Genomic DNA, 13817 nt, shown 5'->3' with positions numbered 1-13817 from the left:
ATAATATAGATATACAATATACTAAAAATCCAAAAGCTTAAAATTTGATGTACCATGTGCCTATAAATAGGAAACTGAATGTTCATCTAGTTCAAGTTATCTAAATGTATCAAGAAAAACAATCTGATAACCAACATCCCTGCAAAAAAATATATCCTCACAAAACATAGGTGATTTCCTTCCTACATTATAAGGGAGCAAAAACCGTAAGTAAAATTGTAGGTTTCTTTAACCAATTAAAAACAACATAGACCAGTAAAAGACTGGTCAAGTCTACAAGAGAAATAACACACAAAAAAGCCAGTTATATTTTAGGTACAAGTATTTCTTTTTATTGTTATATTATAGTGACAAATGTATTTCTTTTTATTGTTATTAAAGTTTTCGTCAATGTAGTTCAGTAAATGAAGCATTTAATTTTATTTTATTCCACTGTTGGTCATAGTTTGAGCCCTGCACACTCCCTTCCCTTTCACCTCAAACGGAGCTCCTTTGTATGTAGCCACACATTCATCATTAGTAAAGAGATCAGGCTGGATCTGCTCCCAAATCTTCTTCTTGGGATTCAGCTCCTTGTCAGGCTCTCCTATTGGGAGGGAAAAAAAAGTTACATAGCTAACATATTAAAAAAATTATCTATAGAGATTTCTGTTGAATTGTCTAGGCAACACTTTCTGATCTTTAAACCTGATCAGAATTTTAACACTTACTTATTAACACTTATTTTTATTATGTCATCAGCAGTTTATATTATTGATTGAGAAAATAAAATAATTTGTCATTTCCTAACATGGCTTCTCCTTTGACATGTTTAATTATGATGTTTAACGGACACCCTTGCAGTTTAAGATGACTTTTTAAAATAAAATTCTCTCCTAATGATGGCTTGAACCCCACTAATGGGAGGATCAGCACAACCTGTAGGATATTATTTTGAGTTGATTTTCTCTATTGTAATTTTGCTTATTAGGGGACATAATGCATGGAGCACTGGGTGTAGTACATAAACAATGAATTCTGGAACACTGAAAATAAATTTAAAAAAATAAATAAAAATAAAAATAAATTTTTTGTTTGTTTCACTGTAAAGATGATGCTCAGCTTAAAACATTAAATTGTACAAGTTGCTTTGTTAAAACAAAACTAAATATGGACACACACACACATTTTGTCATTTCTGTACAAATGTGAAATATTTTGTCATTTCTGTACAAATGTGAAAGATTATTTTTTACTCTTATAATAAATATTTCTACAGGTAATACAGCTAAGAGAATTTATTCCCCAAATTATTAAAACAAAAATATAAGATACTCATTTTGTCACTATATAGACAGAAAAACTGTGAAAAGATGAGAGCATAATTTGATGTGTTTTATTTTTACATGTGGCACAAACAGCTTATGCTTTACTCTATTTCAATGTACAAAATAAACAAAGAGATTGATGCTACAGTGCTTAAAGATTTCTTACTGATACTACAGAATGAATTAAATATTGAGATTATCTAGCTAAATATAATAACTACTTTGGGTTTCATCTGCTGCCCATTCCATTTGACGAGATGGAAAGAGATAAAGTTTAGTAAGGAGACAAGTACAAGCATTTGCTAAGCAAAAGAAATACATACTGTTGCAAACAATGCACACAATACTCTGATTTTAAATATAAGGAAATGGTGTTCAGAGAAGATAAATTGCTCAAAGCTACATGATCAACAAATTATAATTTGACACCAAAACCTGTGTTCTGCTAGTACAGCATCTTGCCTCCTGATAAACTATTCTTTAGAAAAGAAATAACATTCTCACATGTGGATAATAACACATCCTCTCTCTTTATCTTAAACCACACTAAAAGTTTATCATCAACAAAAGACAAATATATTGTAAAATGCATCTGGTCTACCTTAGGGGCACCAATATACCAAACAATCCCTCTATTTAATGACTGATAAGAAAGCAGAAATGAAAGTTTAATAAAACATCATTTTAGTAGCTGGGGATGTTCAATAACACTTGGAATAAAGAATCAATTCGGGATGCCTGGGCGGCTCAGTCAGTTAAGCGGCTGCCTTCGGCTTGGATCATGATCCCAGGGTCCTGGGATGGAGCCCAACATCGGGCTCCCTGCTCAGCGGAGAGCCTGCTTCTCCCTCTTCTTCTGCCTGCCACTGTGCCTACTTGTGCTCTCTCTCTCTCTCTCTCTCTGGCAAATAAATAAAATCTTAAAAAAAAAAGAAAAGAAAAGAAAAAGAGTCAGTTCAAGAAACAATGAAGAAAAACAACAAATCTCTTAAGCACTAGTGTGAAATAAAAACTGCTTTCCTGAAGGTAATAAAAAGTTTTTCTGAAGTCTAATTCAGTAATGATAGAAATAGAACCTTCTAGATCTTTTCTAAAGTGAATACCAACTTCAAATCTTCTGCAATTACTTTAAAAAGAATCTTTTAACATTACTGAACTAATTATATTTTATATTCTGATTATATCTCATTACCTACACTAGTTTTTATTCTCCACTCATACAACAGGAACAACAAAACTGAGGAAATTGGTTGGCCGTAGTGATTTTGTTCTTTATTAGCTCTTCAGAAACTGCCATAAAACTGGCAAGAACACACAAAACTGTCCTCTGGTATGCAGGTTTTCAGAGATGACAGAATAGTTAGCTAAATGATGTATCTATTCCAGAAGAACATGCAATGAAACGAAAACTGAAAGACTAGCATAAAAGATAAGGATTTCTTATTCTTTTAGGAGCATTTGATTGGACAACAGAGAACTAATTAATAAACAATAGGGAAAAATATCAATATATAAAGTATCTGCAAGAGTTTTATTTTTTGTTTCTAAACTATTCCTTAGTCTACAAACATAATCCTACTTTGCTTATACACAGAGCATGTGGGGGAGTGGGCATTCCAGAATTCTAGAAAGCTGAAGTCAGACATATTATTCAGGGAGACTGAAGTACTAACTTTGAATTCCCCCAGCCCACCCAAAAAAGAATAATGAATTAATTTAAGAAGCAGAGCATCCCATATTTGTGTGAAAGCTTCTTATCAAGAGTATAGATTGTGTGAGTTCTTACTAAATGCAGACATAAAACTGTAATGCAGCACAAAACTAAACTTCTCAGATCTAGGAAGATATTGACATGTATACAAAATAATATTCATAATACATAGCTCATAGTGCTTACTATGCCATCAGTACACTAAGTGCTTTACATATATTTACTCACTCAATCCTCTCAGTACGCTACATAAATACTATTAATTACCCCCATTTTACAGAGGAGAAATTGAGGTACAAAGGTTACAGCTAAGAACTTAAAATATCAGGCAGGTAGCTAAGTGTTACAAAAGTTAAACCTCACAAAATCCACACAATATAGATACCATTAAAAACTCCTTCTTATGGATAAAAAAGATGAGCCTCACAAAGGTTCCCAGGTCACCCAGCACTGCAGAGTCAAGATCTAAAGCTTTAAGTTCTTAAAAGACTAATAACTTTCTAGGAACAAATACTTGAACTAAATCTAACTAGAAACTACTAAGAGAAACCTCTAAAGCATGGCTGTTACTTTCAACACCAGACTCAATACCTGAACACTCCGAATGTAGCTGTAAGACTTTAATCAATAAATGAAATGTGATTCAGACAAATAAAATTTTGAGATTATAACTAAAACCTGTCACATTATAACTGAATATAAATTAGAGTTGAAAAGTCTTAAATGCAGTGTAAACTTTCTGGCTTACTCAAAATGTTTCTCAATAATATATTATTTGGTAGCATATAAAGCTAGTTTGAAATACAAGTTTTTAAATCACCTGCCATGAAAAACATACCTAATATTTTAAATAACTGTTTTTTAATAAACTATATTGTCCACAGAAGTCTTTTTCATCATTCCTGTGTATTATGTCCTTCTAATCTTATTTTCCTTTTTATCTTTTTGACATGGCTATCCAAAGAAGTTCAATGATATCAACAAAAGTTCTTAAACCTAAAAACTGCAGAGCCTCTGAAATTGCTAAACGCATGCCAATAATCACCATTTGGAAATGGTTACACATAATGTAATAGAACTAATCCTTAAGAGACTATTTTAGGCCAACTCACTGTAAACAAAGCATACAGGGAACAGGAAATAGTTCAGAAAGGAGTTTGTACAGATGTAAAATGCTGTGACCACCTTCTCAGAATTTAAAACCTATAAAAAGCAATAAATGCAAATTCCAAAGTCCCAGTTATTCACAAGTCTGGAATAAGAACAAGAAACTTCATTTTAATTAGGCTACTCTTTTACACAGGATGCTCACTGATTATCAGCTTCTCTTTGATATCTGCCATGCCCATAAAAAGCATAGCACTAAATGAATTATTTTATGTTTAACTGAGTTTTTGAGATATAATAATTTTAACTATTGCCAACTGTGGCACAAAAACTAAAACATAACTTTGCAAATAAAAGTCAATTAATTTGGAGGGCCTGAGTGGCTCTGTCAGTTAAGCATCTAAACTTCCGATCAGGTCATGATCTCAGGGTCTCAGGATCTAGCCCTGTGGCAAGGCTCCTGCTTAGCGGGGAGTCTGCTTGTCCTTCTCCCTCCGCCCCTCCCCCCTACTTGTGCTCTTTTTCTCTCAAATAAAAAAATAAAATCTAAAAGAAAAAAAGTGAATTAATTTTTTCAAAGCTAATCAATAGAGAAAAGTGATTTGGCGGTTCCAGGAATGATCCTAACAATAATGAAAGCAGATGCTCGGGCCTGTTCTCCACAAATACTTGGGGGCAGGGGTTGTTGCTTTTTCACATGTTTTAAAAGTAGATTTCTTTCTGTCTATTCATTAAGCAATTTACTGAGTTCCTACTCTATGCCAGGCAATATTCCAGATGCTAGGAATATAGCAGTGAATAACCACCATCATAACAACAACAACAAAAAAACCAGAAATCTTGATTCCATGATGCTTACATTTCTGTGTGGGCCGACAACAAATAACGTATAGTATATTAGATGTTAATTGTTTTGAAAAAAAAAAAAAAAGATAACATTTAAAAGATTTCAATAGGATGAGGAACCAAGTCATGTAGCTAATTGGGGAAAGAGCCAATAGCTCGATTGGAGTGATCACTGAAGATCTGTAGAGTACATGAGGTAAATGGAGATAATGGGAAGCCACTGTAAGAACCTGGGCTTGTACTCTGGGTCAAATAAAAAGCTTCTTAATAGTTCTGAGCAAAGGACTAATACAATCTAACTTACATCCATCTCCCTGCTATCACTGAAAGTAGATGGAAGAAGGGCAAGGGAGATCATTTAGAAGGTTTTGACTTCCCAAGCAAAGATGTTGGCACAAGGACCAAACTGGTAGTGGCGTAGATAAGAATGCTTTTAGATGTTCTCAACAGGTACCATTACTAGGATTTGCTGAAGAAGATATTTGAGAAAATAAAAAGAAGTTGGGAGAAAGGAGTTCCTTGAGGTAAGATGGGAAATACTATGGGAAAAGGGAATTCTAGGGGAATGATGGGGATATCTCTTCTTCCTTGGTATATATTAATGAAAAAGTCTAGCAAGCAGCTAGGTAAAGAAAAGCAAGAAAAAGAAAAGCCAAGAAAACAGAAACATGGGAAGGAAAACAGATGAGGCCAAATGTGGGGGGAAAAAGATAAGAGGGCAAAGACCAAGGTCTGGAATACTTCAGTGCTAGGTCACGGAGGTGAGGAATAATCAGCAAAGGAGATAAGAAGGGCAGCCAATGAAGGGACCACCAAGAGAATGTGGTGCCAGAAACCAAGTTACTTAAGAAAAAGACTAAAAACTAGCCATGAATATTTAGCTACAGAGATTAATTCATGATCTTGATCAGAACAGTTCTGGGAAAAGTGAGCAGAGAAACCTGACTGAAATGAGTTTGGAGAGAAGAATCAAATATAGACAAGTTTGAAAAATCAAATTTAGACAAATATATTTTTAATAATAAATGGATCAAAAAATCCACACTCTTTTACATATCATATATGCTTTTTGATTAACCATTAATTACATTTATTAATAAGACAGTATCAATAAAAATAAGCATGATCTTGGAAGTTAAAAGTCTGAATACAAATTCTCATTTATTACTAGACAAAACAAGTGCCTTCTTAGCGCAGTAGGCAGCACGTCAGTCTCATATTACTAGACAAAACAGTGCGCTGTCAAAAAGTGGCTGTCACTGCCATTGTCTTCTACCCATAGTATTATTTTCAAGCTATTTTTGCTTGGTGCTTTGGGACTATTTACCACATTTAAATACTAAAATGCATAGCTTCACGTACTGAAAACTTAAAAAGTACTGGGTGATGAGGGTTTCTAGTCATTGCTACAAAAGTATTATTTGGCATCTTCTAAACTCTATGTACTTTTTGGACTTGTAGTTGGAATAAACAGTTGTTAGGGTAAAGCCTTTTCAAGGCCAAATAGCACTTCAAAAGTTTGAGCCCCAAATACAAGTTCTATACCACACTTTATATAACATGAAATGTTAAGTCTCTAGACACTAAGCACATCAAGTGAACATCAAAATGTCCAGCAGACACCTTAAGCTCTAAAATGTAAAACAGATGCTGAAAAATAAAGCACTGATAAATCATGGCCCTCACTGGAAAAGAAAAAAACAACAGTGAAAGTAACGGCCTTTTGTGTTGTATTAACTGTTATTTCCTTTCAGATTTACTGCTACAGAAGCAACTGATGTGGATGCATAAGCAAGATGAGCATTAACAAACCTCATATCCTAAAATTTATCAATTACTTGATGTTATTTACCTTGGCTAAGCTATTATAAGTGATAAGAAAGTAACCTCATGGGCCATTTTTATTTTTTCATTTTATTTTATTCATTTCATTTTTATTTTTTCATTTTATTGTTTCTTTTCACTTTACAACTATTTTTCGTACCTTCTCCACAAATCCATGTGCTGAAGCACACAGAGAAACTATGAATTTGCACGAAATATCTGACTTTGGAACAATGTAAATATAAACACACAACGAGCCAAACAGATACAGATTAAAGAATATAGTGAGGAGAAGAAATCCATATGGGGCTATTAGCATCTCTAATGCTAAGTCACTGCCCAAAGAATATCTTTCAATTTACTCATCAATAGCATTCAGATAAAGCTGATTCAATGGCTGAAATATCACCTGTTAATTCTTTCGGATAAGGGAATGAAAACAGTCACAGAAATAAAAGAATATAAGCATTCATTAATGAAATAGTCTGTATTAATTCCCAGCAAGCAACAATCAACAAACAAAAATGCTACAGTATTAGAAATTCCGGCACATTTATTGTTTGATCCCTTCACTAAACTCTATATGACCTTAAGAAAGTAGCTAAGTTTTGTTACACCCCAAACTAAATCTGTAAAATAGTGGGTTAAAGTAGATTATTTCTTCCAGTTCTAAGCATGTAACTCTACAATTTACATCAGAAAATAAAACCTAAAGAAAACATACTAAATCTTAAGTGTTTAAATAGAAAGAAAGGCAAATGTTAGCTTGGAAAGGTAAACAGAATTTCCATTTTAAATAATGCATGCTGAATTTAAAAGAAAATGTTTACTTTTACTGTCATTCTATCCCAGTTTAGTGAGTAAGACTTCTCGATAGAATTTCAGGTTTGTCAGGTATACAAATGATGGTTTACCCCCAAGTGTGAGGTTTGGAGAGGTCTTTTGATATTGTGGTAGCAGAGTGATAATCATATGCTCCTAGAACCAAAAGCCATTATGCTGCTTTAAGAAATGATTCTAAATGGGATTTCCCAAAATCTAGTTTAACAAGAAAGAGTCTTAGAGCACAGACCATTATGGTTTCCAATCTAGACAATCAAGACATCTACATCCATTCAAAGCCACAGATACTTGCTAAACAATCCCTGTATTTTTTAGATTAGTCTACTTTTGATTAGGAGGGGTGAGCAAATTTCAAGAAAATTAATCCCATGCTTTCATCCACATTTTCTTAGTCCAATGTTAAAATTCTTCATATCCTAATATTTTGTCAAACATAATACAGTTAACATAGGATTAAAAAAGCAGGTCCATCTAATCATATCAGCCTTGCTATACTATTAAAACTCAGCTGTTTCTGTAAATCTATCTCCAAATCAATTCTGACTTTTAGATTTGATTCTCTGTGTTAGCCTATTTTGTTTCTACTTTTCCCATTACTCTAATCAAATGAACATCCTTTAAGTAAATGCAATCTTTTGATTTCTAACTATTTCCACCTCCTTTTATGAAGGAAATAGTTATTCTATAACTATAAGTTCTTTTGCTTCAAAGATCTACTTGAAGAAACTTTTTCACACATTATGAAGCTTTATCTGTCTCAGAAGCATTTTACTGGAGAAAACAAGCAAAATGAAAAGTAACCTCTTTTGAGATGATTGCAATAAATACAAATTTTAATTCAGAGATTTTCCTCTATATCCTAAAGTAATAGCATATGCAAATACATTATTAGATGGACTTTGAGAATTATACATTTCTTCCCCATGTATGAACTTTTCTTCTGTTTTCCTGTGCTGCATTCTGAGATAATCTATAGCTTCAAAGATTCTGCAGCACATTAATCAGTTCTCTATCCATATCACACTCTTCTACTATATAAGTATTATTAACATTTTCTAAAGCAAACTATCTCTAGTATTCTATGTAATGTGTGCATTCATGGGGAGGGTGATGGTTAGATGGCTGTGCTTAATGAACCATCTCGAACCAATCTCAAGAAACTCAGTAATAAAATCTCAGTAATAACGGTCACTTAAGGTAAAGCCTTGGAGTCATACACAAGATTGATTTTAAACTAAACATTAGAAGAAAACAATGGTTCCCAAACTGTTTTAAATAATGACTAATAAATACTTACCAGGAAAAGCATCAAACACAATTCTGTCTCCAGGAACAGACCCATTAGGAGGTGCCAAGATTTCAACCTTCTCAGGTGAACTAGCACACATCACCATTGCTTGAGATATTACCCCCCTCATCTTTGCAGGTTTCAGGTTACAAAGTAAAATCACCATCCGATTTTGCATCTGCGTGAAACATAAACTGGTGATTAATGATATACAGGGATTTAGATTATCATACCTAGAATACATTAAGGTACATCTAATAGCTAAATGTAAAATGTATATTTTTGTCAATGTATATTTGTCTCTGTGTCCAAAATCTTTTATTGTTATTAAGAAGTTGTACATAAACCCTGAAAAAAAATTCCACAAACTGACAGTACATTATAGTTGAAGGAGCAAAGGCAAGACTTTTCAGTTAAATAAGTTTTAGACGAAACAGATTTGGTTTTGAATTTAGCTGCCATGTACTAGCAATGAGATTATATAAAGTTGAATTGCTTTTCCTCACAAAATAAGGAAAATGATAGCAAATTTAAAAAGCCAAGTCTAGGATTATATTGTAATATGTATGTAAAGCATTTAGCTTATTGTTAGCATTAAAATAATGAAAAATCCTTACCTATTTCGTCATTTCCAATACTATGCAAGATCCATTTCTTAGTTTAAAAATTACTCTTGGGACTCTAACAGATAGATAGGTACGGAGTAGGAGGATCCCAACCTTACATAGTCCCATGGACACACCAATGAAATAACTACATCTATAACAATTAACTCTGAAATCGACCTCAAGACTGACAGCATAGATCATCCACAGCTAGAGAGAAGACAACATCGAAAAGGATAGGAGTGGAGACACAGTCAGGAATGCTGGCAAATAACCACAAACAGGAGGAATATCACAAACACAGGTGAGTCACTCACAGGGAGGTCAGATGGACCCAAACTGGGAAAATGAGTCTGCATAACCACTTGCTTTGAATATCAGCAGGACTTAACTCCAGAAGCTTTAAAAATAAACAGGGCTTAACTGGGAAAACCAGGGCGTGTTGGTAAATAGAGTCACCACACTAAAAGAGCCATCACTAGACACAGTGCAAAAGCAGCAGTTTGAAAAGTGCTTGAGGTATATGTGAAGGAGATTTACGGACTAATCTTAGGATGAGCTAGAGAGGCAGAGAGCTACAGGAAATATCTCTGGGAAAGAAAGAAGGGCTAGAGGGCATCATTTTTCTTGCCCTCCATCTCCTTGATGGCCTGAGGCTTGCAGGAGCTGATGCTATCCCTCTCCATCTAACTTACCGACAGCCCATGCTCCCATCCCAGCATTCCCTGCAGCCAAATACCCCCAGTCTACCTGCATTTGTCTGCCCTTCCAAAGCAGATTCTACTACTCAAACACCGAAGGCAGGCAAGTCATGTCATTCCAAAGTGACTACTGCCCTGGAAAGAAGGGGCAATAACCCTATACACCAGCATAACTACAATTCCTGCAAGAAGGCCTCTTTGTAGCCTGCTCAGAGAGCAAGCTTTACCCTTCATATTCCTGTAGCTGCTGCAGAGGCTAACTGTGGACAGTTAAGACGAGTGCTGGCCCACCAGTGAGCTCAGAAGCCCCTCAACAGCACTAAAAGTAAACCCTGCCCAGGGCAAGAACAGGCATGAAAGAAAGTTATTCTAGCCATAAGCATATTCTCAGCCAGAGCAATCTTGAAAAGAATAAAACTGGAGGTATAATCCCAGATTTCAAGATATATTACAAAGCTGTAGTAATCAAAACAGTGCGGTACTGGCACAAAAACAGACACATAAATCAATGGAATAAAATACAGAGTCCAGAAAATCTACGACAAAGGAGGCAAGAATACATAATGGAAAAAGGAGTTTTTTTCAACATTTGGTGCTGGGAAAATTAAAAAAAAAAAAAAAAAAAAAAAACTAGGTCACCTTCTTAAACCATACACAAAAATAAACTCAAATGGATTAGAGACCTAACTCTAAGACCTGAAACCAAAAAATTGGGAGAGAACATAGGCAGTAACTTCTTTGACACAGACCACAGAAACATTTTTCTTCGTAAGGCTCCTCAGGCAAGGGAAACAAAAGCAAAATTAAACTACAGGAACTACACCAAAATAAAAAGCTTTTGAACAACAAAGGAAACCATCATCAAAACAAAAAGGCAATCTACTGAATGGGAGAAGACATTTGCAAAGGATATTTCCCGTAAGGGATTAATATCCAAAATATATGAAGAACTTATACAATTTGACACCAAAAAAAAAACCCCACAAACAATCCAATTAAAAATGGGCAGAGGGCCTGAGTAGATACCAAAGAAGAGATACAGATGGCCAAGAGATACATGAAAAACTACTCACATCACTATTCATCAGGGAAATGCAAATCAAAACCACAATGAGATATCACCTCACACCAAGCAGAACTGCTACTATCAAAAAGCCAAGACATAGTGTTGGCAAGCATGTGGAGAAAAAAAGAACTCTCATGCAGTGTTGGTGGAAATATAAACCAGTGCAACCACTGTGAGAACCAGTATAGAGGTTCCTCAAAAAATTGAAAATAGAACTACCATACGATACAGTAATTCTCCCACTGGGTGTTTTACCCAAGGAAAATGAAAATCCTAATCAAAAACATATTGTGGAGGCCAAGAAAAACAAGGCTGTACCCACCTCAAGTCTAGCCCTGACATAAGTGCCGCCATCTTGATGTTCCAGATTATCACAAAATATTTCTTGGGTTCTGACCCACTCAGGTTAGCACTTTAAACAGTCCTTCTCTCCTTTAATGATTGATTTAAACCCCTGGACTGGAAAAGGTTGAGCTTCATTTTCTTTTTGTTACACTAATCATGTTTTGCTATTTTCTCCCATGTCTCCTCACCTGATTTGAACTCCTCCACTGTCATAACTTCCACAGATGATCCTTTCCACTTGGGAAGATCACCTGAGCAGACTCCCCTGGACTCAGCTGCCTCTGTCTTTCATAACTCCCTTACACATTCCCCAACTGACCAGTGTTGCCCGAGCAGGTAGGGACAACTCTACGCCCCTGTTCAGCAGGAAGAAGTTACAGAAGATGAGACCTTCCACCCTCAAAAACCTTAAAGATTTAAGGGTGAAGACTGTTCAGGGAGGAATGATGTGGGACACAGAGGCAGAAGAATAATTACTTGCTGACAAGTCCTTGAAACAGGCAGAGTGACCTCCACCTTAAGGCTTTCCTAAGGACAAAGGACAATCCTAGCCTGACCGATCCGCCACTCCAACAGGTCCAACCAGGATTCTGTAAGTTTACTTTAGTAATTCCTTTAGGAAACTTTATCTCTAAACCTCCAAGATAGTGTCAACAATCATTCCCAAGCATATGACCCACTGATATATAACTAAAGGGTCTCACGAAAAGATTTTTATTACTGGTAATAAATAACCTTTCTCCCAACAATAGCTTAGCCCCTCAAGGTCCTGGAGACCTTGCTTCCAAAAATCCTTGGAGACTTACATCATCCATAATCCCCTTTGTCCTCACCCACCGCCAAGTCCACCCCTACTCTGCCTTTAAGAACTCTGACTGTAATCTGGATCAGGGTCCAAGTCCCTACTCCGCTGTGTCAGGTATACTTGGGCCCAAGCTTAAGCTTGTCAAATAAACCCTCGTGTGACTGCATCAGTGTTGGCTCCTTGGTGGTCTCTCAGACACAAAAACTTGGGCATAATAATATATGCACCTTTGCATTTGCTGCAGGATTATCTATATATAATAGCCAAGATATGGAAGGAATCCCAGTACTCAGATAGATGAATGGATAGAGGGTGTGTGTGTGTGTGTGTGTGTGTGTGCGCACACACGTGTGTAATGTATATAATGTGGAATACAGGTATGATGGAATATTACTTGGCCACAAAAGAGAATGAAATCTCGCCATTTGAGACAACATGGATGGACCTAGAAGGTATTAAACCAAGTGAAATATATCAGAGAAAGACAATCCCATATGATTCACTTACATGTAGGATCTAAAACACAAAAGAAATAAACAACAGATTCTTAAATACAGAGAACAAACTTGTTGTCAGAAGGGAATTAGATGGGAAGATGGGCAAAATAAGTGAAGGGGATTAAGAGGTGCAAGTTTCAGTTATAAAATCAGTCATCATGGAGATGAAGAGTACAGCATAGGGAATATAGTCAATATTTTAGTATCTTTGCATGGTGACTACACTTATTGTGAGCACTGAGTAATGCCAGAAATGCTAAAATCACTGAAACAACTATACACCTGAAATTAATATAACATTGCAAGTCAAATATACCTCAACAACAAATATAAAAAAAAAATTATTGATCATTTAACTATTCAAGCATTAAGTACACTGCAATTAACATTTAGGGTTATTTCTACAATTTGTTATAGAAGTGAACAGAAATTTCTTCAATCTTCAAAAGCTGAAGTGTCTTGATTTTTATCCCCAATTAGCAAAACTAAGGAACACAGTTGTTCTATTCTTTCAATAGGCTTTAAATAAAATGGCATACAAGAGAACTATCACTGCAGGGAAGGAAAAAGGCACATTCTAAATAAAAGATTGTTTTATAAACAAATGTTATGGCAAATTTATCCCCAAATCCTACGATTTAAAATAATAATAATAATAATAATAATAGGCCTAAGACTCAAATTCAAGAAGCCCCCTTTTTGGATGTCTTCATGAATAAGATCTTCTTCATACAAATAATTTTAAAATGTCACTTTGGGAAAAAACAGTTAAAGCAAATATATATAAGAAAAAACAAAAGGGTTAGCTATATGCAATTGTTAGGGCATCAGATGATACCCATGGCCCTTACCTTAGAAAAATACACAAATCT

General features: G+C 35.1%; 1 protein-coding gene across 3 annotated transcripts in view; it reads right to left on the bottom strand.

Annotated features, from left to right (window-relative positions):
• Positions 1–309: 309 nt before the first annotated feature.
• AIMP1 (aminoacyl tRNA synthetase complex interacting multifunctional protein 1) overlaps positions 310–13817 on the bottom strand; it is a 35063-nt gene continuing 21555 nt past the window's right edge. For all 3 annotated transcript variants that reach the window (XM_047718155.1, XM_047718156.1, XM_047718153.1), the window contains exons 6-7: positions 8936–9104; positions 310–586 (exon numbers count right to left, since the gene is read on the bottom strand). In XM_047718155.1, coding sequence (XP_047574111.1) covers positions 420–586; positions 8936–9104 — 336 coding nt within the window. In that variant the 3' untranslated portion in view covers positions 310–419. The remainder of the gene's footprint in view (positions 587–8935; positions 9105–13817) is intronic.

Source organism: Lutra lutra, chromosome 2 (assembly GCF_902655055.1).
Source record: "Lutra lutra chromosome 2, mLutLut1.2, whole genome shotgun sequence".
Taxonomy (NCBI): Eukaryota; Metazoa; Chordata; class Mammalia; order Carnivora; family Mustelidae; genus Lutra; species Lutra lutra.
Note: the sequence above shows the minus strand (reverse complement) of the source record. Positions and strands in the feature narration are given on the sequence as shown.